The 22,332-nt window shown below is 41.8% G+C and overlaps 1 protein-coding gene across 2 annotated transcripts in view; it reads right to left on the bottom strand.

The window, feature by feature from the left end:
* cherp (calcium homeostasis endoplasmic reticulum protein) overlaps positions 1 to 22,332 on the bottom strand; it is a 120,306-nt gene that overhangs the window by 33,225 nt on the left and 64,749 nt on the right. For both annotated transcript variants that reach the window (XM_034180184.1, XM_034180185.1), the window contains 7 exons: positions 20,171 to 20,366; positions 19,848 to 20,086; positions 19,080 to 19,213; positions 14,370 to 14,456; positions 12,441 to 12,593; positions 8,085 to 8,198; positions 7,910 to 8,004 (listed from right to left, as the gene is read on the bottom strand). In XM_034180184.1, the coding sequence (XP_034036075.1) occupies positions 7,910 to 8,004; positions 8,085 to 8,198; positions 12,441 to 12,593; positions 14,370 to 14,456; positions 19,080 to 19,213; positions 19,848 to 20,086; positions 20,171 to 20,366 (1,018 nt within the window). The remainder of the gene's footprint in view (positions 1 to 7,909; positions 8,005 to 8,084; positions 8,199 to 12,440; positions 12,594 to 14,369; positions 14,457 to 19,079; positions 19,214 to 19,847; positions 20,087 to 20,170; positions 20,367 to 22,332) is intronic.

Here is a 22,332-nt window from a genome sequence, read left to right as displayed (position 1 = left end):
AAACAAAAAAGCTGAGAGGAACTGAGGTGTATGTAAATGAACATATGACAAAGAAAAATGCCGATATTGCAAGACAAGCCAGAGCTAAAAAAAAAAAAAAAAAAAATACAAGCAACTTGGACCAGGAACTGTAAAGTATGGATTAAATTAATTAAATGGATCTCCAGAGGAATCAAAAATTATGATAAGGGAGCTCTTGGATCTGGATAAATTTAAGTGACTGCTCCCTAAGGAGGACAATCATTATTGGTTCCTTTTCATTTACTTGGAGTGATTTCTTTTATGGTTGTTTTGTTTGTCTTTCTTTCGTTATGGGACAAATTTTGTGAAAACTTATACCACAAATATATTTACATCTAGCAGCTAGACTGTTTAGCCGCATTTTTGGTTTGTGGATTATAATTTTTTTTAATAACTGATTCTTACCAATTTACTTCTGCAGAGAAGCTCAACTTAAAATTTTTTTGATTACACTGAACATAGATTTAATAATATTCAATATGATTTAGATCCGGATTCTTAAAAATATTACTCACCATTGCAATTATTTTTCTGAGGAACAATTTAGTAAATTTACTGTGTTAAATGGGACATTCTTCATCATACATTTTAATAGCAGAAGTTGTCAAAAATTCTGGATTGTTTAAATAGTGCAAATAAACATTTTTCAGTTATTGCAATTTCTGAGAGGTGGTTCAAAGAGGAACATATTGACACTGTCCAGTTTGAGGGTTATGAATTCTTTCCTATAAATAGGATGAATAAATGGGGTGGTGGTGTGGCACTTTGTTAGTTCTGCTTATCACTGTGAAATCATTCAAAATATGTTTTCTTTAGAAAATGTCATGGAACGTGTCACTGTGGAAATTAAATACGAAAAATAAAAAAAATATATAATTGTAAGTTGTGTTTACAGAGCATCAGGATCAACCACAAAAAATTGTGGGAAAGCTGACCGAGATGTACAACACTTAAAAATAATAAGTTTTTATTTGTTTGTGGAGACTAAATCCTCATGGTCAAATACATATAACTGAATTTATAAATTCTTCGTTTTGTATGAGAATGTATGGATAACTGCAAATACAGCAACACTTATTGACAATATACTTAGAATTGTTACCGTGGGGAATTTAGAGGGGGGATTACTTATTAGTGACATCAGTGATCATTTGCTGGTTTTTGTAGTTTTCAATTCTTTAGTTGATAAAACTGACCATACTGAAAGTACAAATTTCAAAAGGAAAATAACAGAGGAAACTTTGGAAAATCTTAAAATGGACTTAAGGAATCAAAACTGGAGTGACATTTACATTGAGGACACTGATCAATCTTATGAATCACTCATTTCTATTATCTCCAATTTATATGATAAACATTGCCCTTTGGTGTCAAATGTTGGAAATAAGCAAAATATTGACAAACCCTGGATCACTAAGGGGCTGCAAAATGCATGTAAAAGGAAAAATTTTCTGTATAAGCAGTTTTTAAAACTAGGAACATTTGATGCTGAGAAAAAATAAGACATAAAAACAAACTAACACTATGTGATCTTGTAAAAGGCAGTATTAAAGTGATTTATTGGAAAAAAAAAAAAAAAACAAACATTAAGGGTACTTGGAAGAGTTTAAATGAAATCATAAATAAGAGAAAAGGTGTTAAAGAACATCCTGCCCTTTTTTACACAAGTACTGGTAAATTATTAAGGAAAATACAGCTATAGCAGATCACTTTAATGATTACTTTGTAAATGTGGGTAAAAATTTAGCTGATTCAACTGTATCTTCTGGAGTGTGCTCTTTGGATTACAATAAAACAATTAATGAAATTCAGGATTCAATGTTCATTAAAGAAACTGATAAATACGAAATAATTGACATTGTTCGTAAACTCAAGGGGGGAAAAAAAATCAACTGATAGTGATAATTTTGATATGTTTTTGATTAAAAATATTATTGATTGTATTGTTAAACCTATTTGTAAATTGTTACTAATGGCTGGGAAATTTCCTTTCAGAATGAAATTAGCTAAAGTGATACTGCTGTTTAAATCTGGCGAAAAACATGTCTTCTCAAATTATAGGCCAATCTCACTTTAAAAATGTATTTTTAAATAGGTTACATGATTTCATAACTAAACATCTCATACTTGGGGAACAGCAATATGATTTCAGGGAAAAAAAAAAATCGCACTACTCGCTGGCTGTAATTGATTATGTTGAGCAGATTACAAATGCAATTGAAAATAAGCTGCTGTGGCAGTCCCAACTTTTTCTCATTTGTGGTTGTTTCTGTTGCATTTCTGAAATCGTTTCTCCTCATCGGTCACGTTTTATGCTTAAACACTACATTAAGCTCAAGATTGAACAAATGAATACCTCTGAAAAATAACAGCTGTTAAAATTCAGAGTTCTCACCTGCTTTTTGTGATCTGTGTGTCTGAACATCACCATAGCTTCTCCACGTTCATTCATATATTCTCATTTTTTAAATATGTTTTTAAAGATATTTGACCATTTATTTCATCTCAGGATCTCATAAATTCAGTATACGATGCGCACATGGTGTGAACAGGACGGTAACGGCAGAATCACACTGGGAGAGAAAGTTCACTCAGGTTAAAATCCTCTCTCTGCTCCGCGCTCGCTGTGCACTGATGGTTCTCAGACTGTAACGTGTCGTGCCTCAATTCAGGAATCTCCCTCCCTCACAGCCTGTTGACTCCGTGCGCGCGCGCACACACACACACACCGACAGCTCCTCCGGTACACTCCGCATTTTAGACGGCTTTGAAGAAGACGGCCACTGTTTTAAACGGCTGTCTTCTCCAAACGGCAGGACGGATCGCTCCTCACCCTCCATGTTATTGTCCTGCCTTAAGATGAGAGCGAAACAGAGTGAGCAAGGCTGCAGCACAATGACGTCAGATTCTGAGTCGTTTTATGCTTTGTGGATAAAATAAATAATTCACGGTAATCCCGAATATGAAAAATAATCGCGATTGGCGAATATTGTAATAACTGTGACTGCCCTACAAACAGCGTAGTACTTTATGGTAAATCTGTGTCAGGTAGGCAGTTCTCAAAAACTAAATGTCCATGCTGGAAGAAGACAAGTGAGGGAAGCCACCAAGACACAACTTTGGAAGAATTTTTGGCTTCTGTGGGTGTGAGTGGGAAAAATGGGAATAGTGCAACATTTTTATTTTTATCTTCATTTTACATAGTCTCTACTTTTTATTTGTGGTTGTTTGTTACATTTCTGAAATTAAAGAACTGCTATAAGGAAAAGTGTTAACATTTTATTGTTTTTTCAAACTCTGGAACAAACGCAAGCACAAAACTCTTACAAAGAAGGAAAAAATACACAAACGTGCAGGAAAAACTGAACAATGCAGACTGATTTGACTCTCGTGATTTTTGAAAATAATAAGCAGTAACTTACTTTGAAATAAATGAAACGCAGAGCTGCAGCCTAATAACGCTGAAAAAATCAGCAGCTTGTATTTTATTCTGACTAGAGTTCATTTCCTTCTTTGTTTCTCCTCCTCAGTCACGTTTTGTGCTTGAACATTAAACAACTACATTAAGTCATCTAAAATACATATCTTTGGAATATAACAGCCTGTTAAAGTTCAGAGTTCTCAGCTGCTTTATGTGATTTCTGCTTCTGAACATCACTGCAGCTTCTCCACACCAGGTATTGTTTTTTAAACACAAGTGTGTGTGATTTTTATTCTGTTCATTCATATGTTCTCATTTTTAAGGAATTCTGACGAATTTATTTAATCTCATAAATTCAGTAAAACTGTCACCGACACGTGCACACTGTGTGAACAGAATGCACCTTCTGAACACTCCAGGATGTAATCAAGGCAGCGCCACAGTTTTGTGTTGCTTTTCACTCTGTGCTCAGCGCGCCCTCTCCATGCACTGACTGAAGCGGCTCATAACCCTCCCCCGCCCCTCTCCCCTCCATCCTTACAGTGAGCCGACTCTCTCTCACACTCACACACACACACACACACACACACACACACACACACACACACACACACACACACACACACACACACAGCTGCAGCGATGGGACCCAGTCCTAATTTTACATGGCTTGAAGCAAAGCCGCCCGCTGTCTTTTCAAAAACTGACTGCTCAAATGACAGCAGGATGGCTCACTGCCTAAAACCTTGGTTCTATTTCATTCCTCCTGACCGCCAGAGGGCGGTGCTTTAGCACCTGGATAACTACATGTGCGCAGCACAGAGGTCGAGAATATATACCAACAAAGTCACACCATTGAATGTGACCTGGGTGACGTCACTGGTTGTCTTTATATACCAGACGCACCCAGCGCTCGCTTCTTTTCTACATTCTCGCATTCTTAGAGGTTGAGAACGCATTTAGCTGCGATTGCCGCTCTCGCTTGTAGCCTCGCAACCCACCTTCGGTTGGAGCTACGTGCACTGCACACGTCCTCCAGAGGCTGCGAGACATGGCTTCACCGTTTTTTGTATTCTTTGACGCCTGTTGTGAGTACACCTTCCTAAACGCCGGGTGCGCACCTTGCTGCTGCCCTGCTGGATATTTTCCTCTGTGCAAATTAGCTGTGTTGTTTCGATGAAAGCTGGCTATTTGTTTAGTTGTGTCGCTAACCACGTTAACTACGTGGTAGTGTGTATATCAGAACCAGTATAGTGTACTGTGTTGGGCTTGCCGTGAGTGTTTTCCACTCCTTGAAGTACTTTGTCTGCACTGCCACCATTTGCTAAGTTTAACAGCTCCGCTAGCAGATAGTGTTGTCGTCGTTGCTCTAAGTGACTTAGCACTTGGTCGGTGAGTTTTTTTCGGCTGTGTGCATCGTGTTATTACTGTGGCTGTGAGTGTTTCACGCTCCGGGCCTTGTATTAGCTTTTACACTGTGAGTGCTTCACGCTCCGTGCCTCGTGTCGAGTCTGCGGCTGTGAGTGCTTCACGCTCTGTGCCTCGTGTCGAGTCTGCGGCTGTGAGTGCTTCACGCTCTGTGCCTCGTGTCGAGTCTGCGGCTGTGAGTGCTTCACGCTCCGTGCCTCGTGTCGAGTCTGCGGCTGTGAGTGCTTCACGCTCCGTGCCTCGTGTCGAGTCTGCGGCTGCGAGCGCTTCACGCTCCGTGCCTCGTGTTACTATTTACACTGCGTGTGATTCACGCTTTGTCTTTCCATTTGTAACCATCAGGGCTTGCGTTAGCCATCTGCACCCAGTCCACAATGTTGACAGGGCCTTTGTTGCATGGCTGTAGTACCTGTTTGGCTCCCTTGAGCCCAGATGATGGACATATGTTTTGCCCCTCCTGTCTTGGGATCGGACACCTGAGGGAAGCCCTGACTGGCGATGCCTGCCTTAATTGTGCCAGCATGCCACTGGCAGAGAGATCTGCTAGACTTGCGGCATTGGAAAGTGGAATATCTAGTGCGACTTTGGCCTCCAGCCCCACGAAGGACCCAAAGCGCCGTAAACGCCCACATGCAGGAGCCCCTTCTGCTAAGAAGGTTACTCATGACCATGCTTTGGCTGAAAAGGTCGAAACGCTGACTTAGACAACTTAGACTTAGACAACCAGTGACGTCACCCAGGTCACATTCAGTGGTGTGACTTTGTTTGTATATATTCTCGACCTCTGTGCTGCGCACATGTAGTTATCCAGGTGCTAAAGCACCGCCCTCTGGCGGTCATCCGGAATTCATAGAACCGTAGTTACATTCATAACTCTCGTTCACGCTCCCGTCTGCTCCCATGAACTTTTAATCCCGTACTGTCCCAATCACGTGATAAATAGCAAAGTTTACTCCCATCCCATGGGAATCCCGTGACCTGTGGGATTCATGAAAAAATGTCAGCCTCTCTCTCTCTCTATAGTGTTTATGTGTGCATGCGTGTATATATTTCTTATTTTTTAGTATCAGGGGTGGGTATTGATAAGCTTTGCTTCTGCCCTCACCCTTTCAGCCACATGGGATCACTGTAGAGTTGTCTGTTGTGAGTTTTTTTTTTGTTGAATTGTGCCGTATAAACTCATTCATTCATTCAAATATTAAGCACATAACTATTGATATTGTGATACGTGTAGAGTACAGTGGGGCCAAAAAGTATTTAGTCAGCCCCTGATTGTGCAAATTCTCCTACTTAGAAAGATGAGAGAGGTCTGCTAGCTGTTACCTGTATTAATGGCATCTGTTGGAATGCATTATGTGTATAAAAGACACCTGTCCACAGTCTCAAACAGTCAGACTCCAAACTCAACCATGGCCAAGACCAAAGAGCTTTCGAATTGTAGATGTATACCAGGCTGGGAAGAGTGAATCTACAATAGTCAAGCAGGTTGGTGTGAATAAATCAACTGTGGGAGCAACTGTAAGAAAATGGAAGACATACAAGCCCATTGATAATCTCCCTCAATCTGGGGCTCCACGCAAGATGACATCCTGTGGAGTCAAAATGATCATGAGAACGGTGAACAAAAATCCCAGAACTACACGGAAGGACCTGATGAATGACCTGCAGAGAGCTAGGACCAAAGTAACAAAGGCTACACACTATGCAGAGAGAGACTCAAATCCTGCAGTGCCAGGCGTGTCTCCCTGCTTAAGCCAGTATATGTCTAGGCCCGTCTGAAGTTTGCCAGAGAGCATGGGTGATCCAGAATAGGATTGGGAAAATATCATGTGGTCAGATGAAATCAAAATAGAACTTTTTAGTAAATGCTCACACGAATGCTGAGTTGCATCCCAAGAACACCATATCTACTGTGAAGCATGGGGTGGAAACATCATGCTTTGGGGCTGTTTTTCTGCAAAGGGGACAGGACGACTGCTCTGTGTTAAGAGAAGAATGAACGGGGCCATGTATCGTGAGATTTTAAGACAAAACCTCCTTCCATCAGTGAGAGCACTGAAGATGCAACGTGGCTGGGTCTTCCAGCATGACAATGACCCTAAACGCACCACTCGGGCAATGAAGGAGTGGCTCCGTAAAAAGCATTTCAAGGTCCTGGAGTGGCCTAGCCAGCCTCCAGACCTCAACCCCATGGAAAATTTGTTGAGGGAGTTGAAAGTCCATGTTGCCCAGCAACAGCCTCAAAACAACACTGCTCTAGAGGAGATCTGCATGGAGGAATGGGCCAAAAAAAACAGCTACAGTGTGTGCAAACCTGGTGATGACTTACACGAAACGTTTGACCTGTCATTGCCAAGAAAGTTTATGTTACAAAGTATTGAGTTGAACTTTTGTTATTGACCAAATACTTATTTTCCTCCATAATTTACAAATAAATTCTTTAAAAATCCTACAATGTGATTTTGTCTCATAGTTGAAGTGTACCTGTGATGAAAATTATAGACTTCTCTCATCTTTCTAAGTAGGAGAACTTGCACAATCAGGGGCTGACAAAATACTTTTTTACCCCACTGTATAGGACGTCCAAGGATACTTATTGTATTGCGTTCTGAGATATAAATCCCTACTCTTGACTAATTAAATAAATAATTCATCCCTATTGTGTCCAGGATGGAGTGTTATCTCAACAGCAAACAGACCTTGGACAGGGCCCATTTGTGCCATGTAGTCAAGCTAGGACCGTTGTACCACTGATCAATTGTTTGAGGGACTCAGATGAGGTGCAACACTTGCATTGTGAAAGAATGTCAATTATGACACTATGACCACCTGGCTGTGACGATTCGGTGGATACTTACAGGGCATAGGAATATACTACTGGTCTTCCTACATGGTCGCAAACCCAGCATGCCAGAGTGTGGCCACCTGCAATTATCAACTGACCAGACTGGATCAACTCCACCAATTTTTGCCACCTTTCAAAGATTCTTAGTAAAAAAATATATCCTCCTTGGTGGAGACGAAGAGTCGATAACGTACCCATTTTCATCAGCAGTTGGTGGCCCTTGTTCTCCTCCCCCAGCCTGGTATCTGCAGAAAGTTTGGAGGAAGGGGCACCCAAAACTGACGTAGACCTGTTCAGAGAGCATGTGGGTCAATTATTGTGTCCACAAGAAATGGGGGCCTTTACCAAAAGCCAGTGGGGATGACTTACGGAGGAGGAGAGCTAGATGACTGAGGGGCGTGGCGTGGCTTAGAGGGTGAATGTGAACGAGACCGGGATCTGGAGCGAGAGCGACTGCGAGACGACCTGGATCTGCTCCTGGACCTGAAGAGAAATGTGTGAAGACAGATTAGGTTGAGCTGCAGCTCAACTTGTGGCCCCAAAGCACAAATTTGCTTTCCATCAATATTTTTCCCTGTCAGAAACCAAACCAACAAAAATAAAATGCTGGAGCCTGGACCACATCTGACCGCTGGTGCCAGTATTGCACCATCTGACCCGAATGGAATCCTCAAGACGTGTGATGACCAGGGGCCTCATGTACAAAGACTAACATGGACATTCTAATGTACAAAGACTAACATGGACATTCTACTAAGAGTTGGCGTTTGACAAAATCCTGAATCTGGAGTAAGCATAAATATATTCGGATGTATGAAAGTGTGCGTAGGCATGAATCCACAGACATTCCGTTTGTACATCTCACTCAACGTGGAATTGAGCGTGGAACCAAACTCTTCCCTGGCCACACCCATTTAAATATACAATTTCATGTAAATAGGCACTTTGAGCAGGGATCCCCCACAACGTCACATCAGACAACATGAACACAAAAGAAATTATACCACAGATGACTGGAAATGACGTGGAGACACGCAGGACAATTTATTCAGTACGCTGTTAAATGGATTAATCAAGAAACTGGAAAAATGCTCGTGGGAGCTACAGAGCGTGTGAGAGTGTGAGGTCGACACAGAGAACAGCGCACAAACACTGATGTTAGAAAGGTGAGGCGCGCCTCCGTTGACAGTGTGACATTCACAATTTACACACGCGTGTATTGGCAAATACTGAACACAGGAAGCCTGTTAAGAAGCTCTGTAGCTCATCATCAAGCAAAAAAAAAAAAAAAAAAAAAAAAGACAATCATAATAAAAAAACAATTGAATCAAACAAATATTTGAATGTGCACATGTCCAAATGCATGCGCGCTGGTTTTCATTCGGAACAATTACACGAATAAACTATTTTAACACAAGTACCCCCCCCCATGGCTCGCTGTGCCAGCCGCCTGATGCACATTTGCACATCACATATGATTTGAACATTGATGGAATGAAAATATTTCCTATTAACAGAAACAATTTCATCATGTGATGGCGCCTTTATAGCAATATGTGTGCAGTTAATAGCTCCGAGTACATTCGGGAAACCGGCTGCAAAATGCGCTGTAATGTTGGAATGTGATGTTATACAAATAATGAATGTTTATGAGTTCAGTGGTACAAATATTTCATGAGGTGAAAGCTGGAACATACCATTCAACTCAGCTTCGCCTCATTGAATGGTTTGTTCCAGCTTTCACCAAATTAAATATTCGTTCCATTGAAAGAATGTAAAAACATTCATTATTTGTTTTATATAACAGCTAAAATAGATCCATGTCATTTTATATTTTATTAATTTATAAACAACAGAAAAGGGACTTACAATTTGGTGTTCCACTGTAACGTGTAGTCCAGTGATGCTGTGCACTGAGTCCGGACTTCCAAAAAAAAAAAAAAAAAAAAAGACTGTAGTTCCTCAGTCCAGCCAAAAATCACGTCAGCGTTTCATGAGAACAGTTCTTCATGCATCCAGACGGCTTACAGCAGAGTGGATTGTGCGTGTGTGTGTGTGTATGTTACAAGTCTTAGCAGCGTCAGTTAGCTCAATCAAATCACTGTGTTGTTGTCCCGTGCGCATGCGCACACATACGCAATCAGGTCGGTCGACTGTGTACGTCCTCAGTGCAGCAAAAAAAAAAAAAAAAAAAAAAATCATGTCAGAAATGACTCCAGTTTTTCTTCTTTCTTCCTGCTAACAGTCTCCAGACAGCACAGTGGATTTGGTGTGTGTGTGTGTGTGAGACAATTAGCAGCGTCAGTTAGCTCAGTCAAATTATGTCTCTGGAGAGTCGCTGTCCACGCGTGCGTGTGCTTCTTTCCAACTTCCTGCCAACAGCCTCCAGACAGCACAGTGGATTTGTTTTGTGTGTGCATGCGCAATCACGTGCGCTCCTGTGTGTGTGCAAAGTGCAACTGCACCAAACGTATGGAACCAAACTGCACTCTAAATGCAATGCAACACAAATGGGATGAATTAATCCATGTCATGTGACATACAAAGCACCAATCAAATGACAAGGATCCACTCAGCTGCTATATAAACCTGTATAACATTCAGATTATTGTGTGCCACACAGCTGGTGTGGCTCGGAGCAAGGTTGCCTGGCACACTCCTGACTGATCAGTCAGCTCCCGCTGATGCCAGGAAGCGCAGCGTCAGCGTGGTCTTATTCTGCGCACAGACAACCCCTGGGCACACACTTTATTGCACTCTGGGCCGCCGGCAGTTCTGTGCTCACCTCCAGTAACAGTGGCCTTGGTAATCGAAATCGGTTTATGAGCCAATTATCCTCACTTGGAAGTAAATCCTTGCGTTCCTTGAATACACGCTCATGTCAGATTGCGGCATTTGTAAGGTCCTCTAACAACGCCAACGCAGCCACTGTTAGTGCCATTTTATGCCTCACTGTGTGTGCTTTTATATCCACACATATTGCAAACACCCAAGTGTTTGCAATTATTCATCAGTGGGTAATTGTTCATCAGTGTGTCTCTGATGTGTGGACATCACTCTGACAGGGGTCAAAACACATTTTTTAACCTACTTGCACTGGTGCTAGTAACAAAAAAATTACTTGCACCAAAAAAAAAGTTACTTGCACAACCAAAAGTGAGTCTTATATCAACCTTAAAACTCCTCCTCTGATGTGTCAGACTCTTCCTCTCTGGGGAGAGTTTGAGGGGAGAGCGGCAACAGCAGCAGACAGTTTTTTTTTTCAAGCGTGCGCGCGAACGAATCATCCATGAAGATTATTTTATTTATTAACTACACAGACGTATGTTAAAACAAATGGTGACTGGTTTATAACACAATTATGACAGTTTGAGGGGAGAGAGAGCGAGGAACCACAGCGGCAGCCAGCTTTTTTTTTTTTTACGTGCGCGTATGAACTAATCATCCATGAAGATAATTTTATTAATTACACAGATGTATAATAAAACAAATGGTAACTGGTTTATAACGCAATGATGACAGAGTCTGAGGGGAGAGAGAGAGGAACCGCAGCAGCAGCCAGTTTTTTTCTTCCTTTTTTGTTTACATGTGCGCGCGCGAACGGGACAGGAGGTCCTCAAACTGGAGCTCTTGCAGCTCCAGTTATTTGCTGCAGCTCCAGCGATGTTTGTCAGCTTTCCACAACAAATAGACCACAGCAACTCGCTCCGTGCGTGAGAGTAATAAAACGTAGGGAAGATGAAGACAACACACTAGAAATTGTTTTTTCCTTATTTCTTCCTTTATTTGTTCATTCTACTGGTGCTTATAGTTGATAAAACATGGATAAAGTTACTTGCACCAGTACTAGTGCAGTATGAAATTATGTGCACTGCTTGAATAACACGTGCACAAACTAGCACATGCACATACTAATTCGACCCCTGCTCTGATGACTTCTTGTTTTCACACTATTAATTGTTCCCTGCATTACCTCTACGTGTTGGCAAAGGAGCAATAGCTGTAGAGATGTGCGCATGCCAGCCAGGATTTTTGCGTGATACACCGCACATTTCCAGCTCAAGTCACTTTTGATAGATCTGCACATGGACGTGGAGACGGACGGACGCACAGCAGGTTTTTATGCGGACGCACACTTTGTACATGAGGCCCTTGATGAGTGTGGTCTTTCCGCTGGCATCTACTCATGACATCTCAAATATAGTTTAAAACTTCTGTCTTCATCACGTCAGCAGAGGCTGAGATATGTAACAACACACTCCATTACGCTGAGACTGCTTCAACAAGACCTCACGTAAGTACTTTAACTCATATGCATATTTTATGACAATTTACAGAAAACTCAATCTAACAAAATGGATGTTTTTGCATTGCTGGGTTGTATATTTGTCTGAAGAGGCAACTCAACATTTAGTTGTGGTGACAGGTTTGCATGACGTCCATCTCATCATGCAGACATTCCATTTTATCAAACGCGAGTTAACTAAGAATATATGTACATGTATACATGGCCAAAATCAGAATGAATACATCAATATAATCCAAAACTGACATGATGTATCCCAGGGTCTCATTCAGCACCAGAAAATCTGACTCCAGCCCCCATACCAATTGTCCTGACAATGGCAGAACACTGGTCTCCCTAAGTACTCTGGATTTTTTGTTGGTCTGTTTTCAACCCAGGTGTATGTCATCCTACGCCCACCACCGTACTTGTGCACAGACCTGGATCGTGAGTAGGAACGGGAGCGGCTGCGGGAGGCAGAATGGGAGGAGCGGGACCGTGACCCAGAAGACTTGGAGGAGCGAGAGCTGGAGCGAGATGAAGACCTCCCTCTACTGCGAGAGCGACTTCTGGACCGACTGCCTCCACGCCCACTGGAAGGAGGAGCCAAAAGGGGGGTAGACAGGACAAAGTCTGAGACCACCAAAACGATGAGCCATGTCTTATCATAAGAGAGCACACACACACACACACACTTCATCCATTCCATCTATGAAAGCCTTTCCCTGTGTATATTCTGGACACGACCGAGAGACCACCTTGGACAGGATTCCATTCCACTGCGGGACCCACGTCAACACAGATGATCACAATCATATCAATCAATTCACAGCCACAACTTGACCTAATCTGCATGCTTTTGGGCTGTGAATGGAAGTCTGGGTCCCAGCTGGCTTCAGGTCAGTTGTGAACCCTGAAACCACTATCCACATGGACCAGAGCTTAGCCATATGTGAAAGCACAGAGAAACAGTAACTTATCATTTTCAGGCAAAACACAGAAGTATTGGCATTTTGACACACTGCTAGTTTAAAAAGGAATTTGTTGCATATCTCCAATCAAACCTGGATTCACTGCCTGACCATCCACAGAGACCGGATCTGATCCGTGTCTTTGCGTGGCAGCCCTCACCGGCAGTCCAATCCTCATCGGTTGCTATAGTAATTACAGTCACACACATGGAAACCCCAACATGACTGCTGTCCAGTCTTAAAAAATAAATAAATAATGCGGCAGAGCTCTGTGACACCAGGACAATCAAAGGTCATGGTAAGTTTATATGTATTTACAGTACATCTGGTAAGTACTTGCAGCACTTCACTTTTTCCACATTGTTAACGTTACGCCCTGATTTCAAAATAAGAAAATTCATTTCTTTCCCCTCAAAATTCTACTCACAAAACCCCAAAATGACAACATGAAAAAAAGTTTGTTTTTTTTTTGTTTGTTTTTTTACAAATTTATTAACACAGCCATTTTCGGATATCTAAAGAGATGTACAGTCGGATTCAGGTCTGGGCTCTGGCTGGGCCACTCAAGGGCATTCACAGAGTTGTCCTGAAGCCACTCCTTTGATATCTTGGCTGTGTGCTTAGGGTCATTGTCCTGCTGAAAGATAAACCGTCACCCCAGTCTGAGGTCAAGAACGCTCTGGAGCAGGTTTTCATCCAGGATGTCTCTGTACATTGCTGCATTCATCTTTCCCTCATTCCTGACTAGTCTCCCAGTTCCTGCTGCTGAAAAACATCCCCACAGCATGATGCTGCCACCACCATGCTTCACTGTAGGGATGGTGCCTGGTTTCCTACAAACATGACACCAAAGAGTTCAATCTTTGTCTCATCAGACCAGAGAATTCTGTTTCTCCTGGTCTGAGTCCTTCAGGTGCCTTTTGTCAAACTAAAGGTGGGCTGCCATGTGCTTTTTACTAAGGAGTGGCTTCTGTCTGGCCACTCTACCATACAGGGCTGATTGGTGGACTGCTGCAGAAATGGTTGTACTTCTGGAAGGTTCTCCTCTCTCCACAGCTCTGACAGAGTGACCATCAGGTTCTTGGTCACCTCCTTGACTAAGGCCCTTCTCCACTTCTCCAATGGAATTGGAGTTGCATTTCATATAAATCACACAAACCCTCAGAGACAACTCAGACCCAGAAAGGTTCAGGGTGCACAAACTGTTCTGAGATGAAGACGGACTCCATCAACAAAAATGATACTTGCTGTGCCCAGCATGGCTGATTTCTGATTGAATCCAGGGTGGGCCCTGCCTGACAGTGTCCCACAGTTAGGAGTTAAACTCCTACTCACACACAAACCTCACACTCACAACTGTCAAGTAGAAAACATAAGGACAGTTGACCAAAAGGATACCTGTTGCGTTTCTCCTGGTCCTTTTTCCGCCTGGCTCTCATCTTGGCTCTGAAGAACTCGTACAGGCCGTTCTGCTCCCATCCTTCACTGGTTTAAAAAACAAAACCACAGCCAGGTGTAAACCACAACCAGCAAAATAACAGCTCCACAAACTCAGCATCTGTAACTCGAAACATAAAAGACCATAGTGGAAGTCTGTACAGTGGCAACAAGCTCAGGGGCTGTAAGGGCAGACACCAGGGACAGACTGTGGACTCTAAGGTGAGGACTGGATATCGCCGGTATCAGCTGTCTCTGGAGGATCTTTGGGTACAGCTGGAATGACAGGTTTCAGAACAAGGCGGACGTTCGCCTTTCTCCAGGTTTATTGACAATGTTTTTGAATCATTTAAGGCCAATCTTTGCTGGTATCCAGTCGTAACTAGTAGTCGTAATAACTGTTAAGAAACAGGTAGAGGTCTCAGGGGCAGGGCACCTTCATGTTGGCCCGAAAACCTGATGAATGATTTTGTTTTTGGACATGCTGATATCAGAGATTACAGCAAAAATAATAAATTAAATCTTCTGACTGTATTTTTTTTTATGGCCAAATCATAAGCTGTTCACCATTTACCTTTTTATAGAAACCTTTTTGCAATCGCATTCCAAGGATTTAAGGTAAAAACAAAGTGGAGGCAGCTAAGAAAACAGCAAAATGTTCTTCTATCCACCTGCATGTAGACTATTCCATTGTTATAATGTGAAAGAGGCAGTCAGAATTCCCCGACTTTAGACAGAAAAAGCACTGAAAATAATGAATAATAAACAATAATGAATAATAATTCAAAAAACAGGAAGAAAAGTATGAACAACTACTCACGGACTTACAGAATGATGTCCAAGAGCTGCAATTCTCAACTTCGCTTGATGTCCTCACAGACAATGAAAATAAAAATAATAAATCGGAGTCGCCTTGTGATTTTCGACACAGGTGTAGCCTGCCATCGCTGCATGCACAGGGCTCGCTACAGACCCAGCAGTATTACACTTATTTCCACAGCACTCCTCAGAAAATAAATGAATAAAAAGAGAGAAATACAATAAATCCAATTCGTGCGGTGACTCTGTGGCTGAACACCATATGTGCACAGCCGGACTGTGCGTGCACAGCCTGTCCATGCATAATGGATGGCACCGCTCCTCCATGGCCATATAAGATGCATGGGCCCTGTGATCCCTTGGGAGCGTGCCAATAAAAATTCAGTTTAATCAATAATGTAGTGTATTTTAAAGCTAAAGTTTGGTTGGAATGGAAATGACTATTCAAAGAAATGTCTTGTCTGTTAAAACAAGTGCACTTCAAACTCAAGCATCAGTGTTATGTGAATAATAATTGTTTGCTTGAAAGAGGTCATCACTGTCTGTGATGCCACAAAAGGATGTGTACCAAATTCACTCAAATGTCTTTAATATTGGGGTTTAAGTCTCCGTCTGTCAAAAACTGTTTTCTCCAGAAATGCTGATAGTCCATCACTATGTGAGAATGCAGAAACACAATAGCAATTGTATACTCTGAGTACATACTTACCATCATCTGTTTGTAGTAGACAGGATATATGGGTAGACTGCACTAATCTTAGTCTGTATAATTTACACAACAGTTAAATCATCATTGCAGCAATGAAGAACTTTTAATCCCTGTGATATTAATGCATGGGTGCTGGTGAGAACATTTTTTTGGCTGTGGACGGTTTATGAGCGCCGCAGGCGCGAAGTCTACTAGGGGGTCTGGGGGTATGCCCCCCTGGAAATTTTTTTAAAAAATGGTGCATTTTGGTGCATTCTTGGGAATTCTGGACACACAATTCTTAATTAGAAAAATCACTTTTTCTCAGTGATTTTTCTAAATAAAAAAGTGTACCTCTGACTGAAAAAAAAGTTGTACACTGTGATACTTACCAATTTTTCACTGGCACTATAACTCAATATATAATACCAAAATAAGACATCCAAATAAATCTGCTTAGAAAATTTTAGATGTAATAATAAAACCTCAGATCAACCATCATTCTCATCAAAATATGATATCAAGGAAAAGTTAACTATATGTACATATTTTCATTTTTCTGCCAATGATGCATTCTTGGAATACTAGTAACTTATGTCAGCATTGTTCCAGATGATTCAGTTTCTTGTGATTTTTAATATCTAATGAATTTAAATTAAAATAAATTAGCAACATGAACACTACAGGATTAAACTGACAGTCATTAAAACTTATGATCATCTGACTTCAGTTCTCTTTGATATCATATTCAATGTTTATTCACAGTTTTCAGAGTTTTTCATTTATCTGAGCTTTTAAACCACTTGTGAAGTGTTTGACTTGATGGGGAAGGGGCTGCAAATTTTATCTCTTGGATTACCAGCAGAACATAAAAGAATCTTCTTCAAAAACAAAGAAGACTAAATCCTTCTCTGTTCCTCTCTACCATGAAGCTTGGAAATGTAATGCAACAAACAAACCTCGCCCTGTGCAGTGTAAATCTTAAAAATTCAATGTGGTTAAGCCTGATGTCTTTTATCATAACAAAATTAAGTGCGCAAAAACCGCTGTCAATGCTTTAGACAACTTAATTTGTTTTGCTGTTTTTGCAAATGATTTTAAGAAATTTCACCTCATAAATCGACGTACGCATATTGTCAAATGCTGTAAGGGTTTATTGACCATTATCTTTATCTTACAGGCAGGTTCACTGGCGGTCAGTCAGCTCCCTCTATTTAATTCACCTCACGCATAAAGATCAATACCATTAGTATCAGATTAGCCAGCATTTTACACACAGGGTCAAGACTGCAAACATTAATATCAAATGTAAAACATGAACAGCTGAAGTTTAGCCTCATTTACAGGCCTGTGAAATGAAAATTGTGAAATCCGAGGAAAATTTGCAGGGGGTCTGGGGAGCATAGGCCCCAGGAGCTGAGGTCTCAGGCCACGTGGGATCCCAGAAACCAAATTAAATATTTTTTTAATCTAATGATACATTTTCAGGATCTCCTGAAACAAAAAATTCAAAATTAGTACATATTTAAATGGCCCTGTATTCAACCTTCCATTTGAACAGTCATGTTGAAATAACAGAATATGATGTGGAAGTAGGACCTGGAATGATTTTCCTCTTAATTGTAAACCAAATAATGCATTAACTCAGAACAATTAAACTACATGAAATTCATGAAAACTGAAAAGACTGTTAAATCATTTCAAAAACCACAGCTAAAGCTTGAAGAATATTTTGAAAATCATAGTAAAATATCAACAACATATCTTATAGTAAAAAAACCACATATTCTTGTGTAAATTCCTGTAAATCCATAGTGTCTTTTTCCCATGAAAATTCTACATTAATAGAAACTCATTTACATTCTTTTGTAAATTCATGTAAATACCTGAAAGCCACAGTCTTTGATTCCAATGAAAAAAGTTAAGATTAATGAAAAAACAAAAAAAAAAACAAAAAAATCAAAAAAAATTTTTTTTTAAATCCTGTTTGAACAGCACAATGTCTATTTCCAGAGAGAGAAAAATTCTTACCGTGTTTCCTGATGGCACAGTTCCCGTTTCTTTTATCTTTCAGGTGTGTTGATGAAGCCACGAATTCTTGCCCTTATCAGACTTTTTCAAACTGTCTTTCTCGCCATCTTCCCTCTCTCCGACGTTGTTCCGTGACACAGACATGCTGCACAATTCTTCTTTTAAAAACTTGAGAGCTCTAAAGGTTTGCGATGTCCACATGCTATGTTTAGCTTTAGCATCTTGCAAGAGCCGCACAGCATTGCCCCAGCAACCAACCAGTCCTGCTTTACGACAACTGTCACAACAGCCAGGCTTTGAGAGAGATTTTTCTCCTCGACTGATAAAATGTGCACAATGCCGTTAAAAAAAGAACACTTTGCGATAGACATTTTAAAAACTCAGTGACCGTCACGATTACAGAATAAAACACTAACACCCTCCCTTCTATCCCGCTCACCAACGCAGTTCAACAGCCGCACCGTCTGCTCTCTCTTTAAGTGTCAATTTTCCTTTTTAAAGAACGTTTCTATCAAAGAGAAACATGGTGGTTCGTTTGAACAGAACCCAGCAGCATCCTGAGCCCCGCAGTAGCCTCAGTCAGACTCCACACTGACAGAAGCCGCAGCTGCTGAAACCAGCCAGCGCCAGACACAGAACGCCCCCCTCGCGCACAGCTGCATGGGTATCATACCCATGCAGCTGCATGTAGTAAAGTAAGTAAAGCATTAAAATAGTTTTTTAACTTAGCGTTTGACAACTTCTGACAGAAATGACGGAAACTGAATTTTGATTTTGACGGATTTCCATCATTTGACGGAAAACTAGCACCCCTGTTAATGTGAGCTGTGGCTGAAGCTGCAGTTACTTATTTGTTTCAGCAGACATGGCACACTGGACACAAGAAGAGGAACTGTACGGCGACAGAGGATTACACAAAGACGAAGACCGTGAGCATGTGTCATCCTCTAAAGCTGAGGAAACTGTTGACAAATGACCGTAATCCCTACCAATCACAGTGTTACAGCTGGAGTGACACAACACACACACACACACACACACACACACACACACACACACACACACACACACACACACACACACACACACACACACACACACACACACACACACACACACACACACACACACACCTGTTTCTGGGCCTGTCATGGGATGGCGGGCTGTAGAAGGCTTCGACAGCAGCAAGCAGCCGATCACTGGGGGGCATGGGAGGAGGCAGCCGGATGTCTTTGGGGTCCAGTGGTTTGTAGTCACAGTCCTCAAGCTGAACAAAACACAAAGTCAGGTTTCAGACACGCAATCCAGGTTTTTGTCAAAGTCAAAGGTCCACCTGATGCTGCAATCATGTTTACACCCATCCTTGAGGGTTTTGTCTCAAGGACAAAACCCTTGAAGTCCTGCTGCAGAGCGCACGTGTTTAACTTATAGATGAGTGCAGTGGGTTTTGTCTGGCAGAGATACACATGTGCGAGCGCTCAGCCACACAGCCAGAAGGCGTCCTCATAGCACTGTGTACCTGGCACACGCCACGCTAATGGCAAGGACACGTCATGCTGGTTGGCTGAGATCATGTTCAGGCTACAAAATACCCGATAATAATGAATAGTATTGAGCCATAAATTCTGAACAGTTTTTACTGTTGTGTAACCCTCAAGGGTCCAGAAACACACGCACTCTCTGGAGAGTCCATGGACTCCTGAGGGTTGGACTGCAAAGTAAGCTGAGATGCAGTCCAAACACATTACACCAACAGCTGCTAGAGTCCTAAATGCCTTTTCATCATCTCCTCTGTTGGGGTGTCTACAGTACACTGGCAGTTCTGAGTCACCGTTTTTATCCTGTTTCATCTTAAATGTGTTTGTACGTCCTTGTCCTCATGTGACAGGTGGCTGACTTACTTTCACTAGTGGAGCCATGAGACCAGCAGGCAAGTCAAAGTAGGGTACATTGGGCACCAGGCTAGGGTCATCTTGGACTGGGTGCTGCCGATGGCGCACTTGGGGTGAATGGCCGTTGAAGCCGTGGGGAGGTGGACCAAAGTCTGGATGTTGGCCTCCACCCCAAGGAGGATGCTCAGCCGCCATACCAGGAGGAGGAAGTCTCTGCGTAGGATGATGGTGTGGAGGTGGGCCCATGTCTGGCCAACATATGAGAAAACGTAATGTAAAGAGGAAGGTGCATCAGAAAAACAAGCAGAGTCCAGTACGGTTCCTGCACTCACCTCCGGTGTAGTCTCCGTGAACATAGTCAAAGCGGTGTGAGCTGTAAGGAGGCCTGTCGTAGTGGTGTCGGGGAGGAAAGTCATCCTGCATGAAGCGTGGTGGGAAGCGTCCAAAGCTGTGCGGGGGTGGAGGGGGCTGGTTAAAAGGAGGTGGCTGCTGATGCGGCGGAAAGGGCCCTCGGAAATGAGGAGGTCTCTACAAAAACAAAACAGAGGATGGCCCATAGAGTTACATATGCGAAAGCTAGAGTGAGGACTCACACCTGGCCGTGTGCTGGCAGGAAGCATGCTGTGGCATTACTAAATAGGGCAAACAGCTGTGTTTGTCATGCGTTTTTATTTTTATTTCATTGTTCTTTTTGTTTTCTTTCTGGCAAAATAAATAAATGGACTGCATTTATATAACACTTTTTCATCTGCAGACACTCAAAGCATTTAACAATAATGCCTCACATCCACCCTGATGTGAGGGTGTTGCCATGCAAGGCGCTCACTACACACTGGGAGCAACTAGGGGATTAAGGACCTTGCCCAAGGGCCCTTAGTGATTTTCCGGTCAGGCTGGGATTTGAACAGAGGATCCTCTGGTCTCAAGCCCAACGCTTAACCACTAGACCATCACATCCGCATTCACTCAATACTAGACATGGGCCGATAACCGGTTTCACGGTATACCGTGGTATGAAAAGTCCACGGTATGAAAACCACTAAAATTTTCCCTTATACTGTCCCTACGGTATGAGCGGGTTACGAGAATTCTTGATAGGGAAGAGCGGAGGCGGCCGCTGCCGCCCTTCCCCGACACACACCTCTGTCTCTGTTTACAAACAGACAACTAACATTAGCTAGCTCTGCATCATGGCTGAAGGAGGCAAAGCCTGCATTGAACTTTTCCCTCCGTCTAAAAGGACCAAATCGGCTTTCTCGTTTTATTTTCTGCAGAACAGCCCTTCAAGCCAAAACGGTGTCCACAAAGCACCGTAGATATGGCCTGTGTCGGACATGGAGCAATTCAAGATACCCACAAAGGATTACATGGAAGGAGTAAACTTTATCCCATCTTTGAAACCACTGGGAAGTACAAGTGGTAGACTCAAGTCGTGCTTGTGGTTGACCAAATTTATCCCACAAACATGTCAAGAAGGACAAATACATCTATTCCAAGCACTTTGTTGGTGAAGCTGGGCCAAGTATTGAGCATCCGGAGTTCCGGACGCTATTCCAGCCACGTTTCTCCAAGCAAGTAAGTCATGTTTCCCACGGGGCAGATGCTACATGTCTAAAAGAGTGACTATTATTTTGGTATTTTCTCTAAAGTTATCAGTAGGGATGAGTATCGAGAACAGGTTCCTTTCAGGTATCGTTAAGAAATGGTTCGATCCACCAACATCAATAACCTTTTTACTTAACGATTCCCTTATCGTTACTTCAGAGTGGCCATTACTTTCGGGGGTGTTTGTCAGGAAAATTACAATTTCTCTACATTGATTACAGACCCTGCAGCGGGTCTGTAATCAACTTTTCTGCAGCGTGGCTTTGCTTTGAACCTTGAACCAATCGAAGCAGTGATTCGCAGATCGAAGCAGTGCTTCGATCATTGCTTTGTTGATTAATTTTTTTGTTTCACTTTCCCCCACTAAAACCCTAAAGAGCATATGGCTGGGAGTATTATTTACCTTTTTTATGTTAAACCGACCTGTTATGGTCTTCTGAAACAGTCGATAGATGTATTTTCTAACTTAAAAACGGGACCGATGCTAACGCGTTAGCATGTCTATGGCATTTTCAATGTTAGGTTAGCATTAAGCAGTTGCAGCTGTCAAGCGTTTGTTGTAAAAGAGTCAAATGTATTACAAATTGTAATATTTTTTAAATTAATTTTTGTTTATATATTATTAATAATAGCAAGCACAACAATAATAGTAATAATAACTAATCTAATGATTATATACAATTTTAGAGAAAGAGACAAAAAGAACCTGAATAAAAACACAACAGAAAACAGAAAACCAACTAACAATGAACATACAGAAATAAATAAATACATACATACAGAAATAAATAAGTGTTTCCTGTGAGCACCTAGTGACTCTTACACCTCCATTTCATTCCTGTCTTATTTAAGTTTAATGACAGTTTGTTTCGGTCAAACCATATTTTCA

Source organism: Thalassophryne amazonica, chromosome 10 (assembly GCF_902500255.1).
Source record: "Thalassophryne amazonica chromosome 10, fThaAma1.1, whole genome shotgun sequence".
Classification (NCBI taxonomy): Eukaryota; Metazoa; Chordata; class Actinopteri; order Batrachoidiformes; family Batrachoididae; genus Thalassophryne; species Thalassophryne amazonica.
This window is presented reverse-complemented; position numbering and strand designations above follow the sequence as displayed.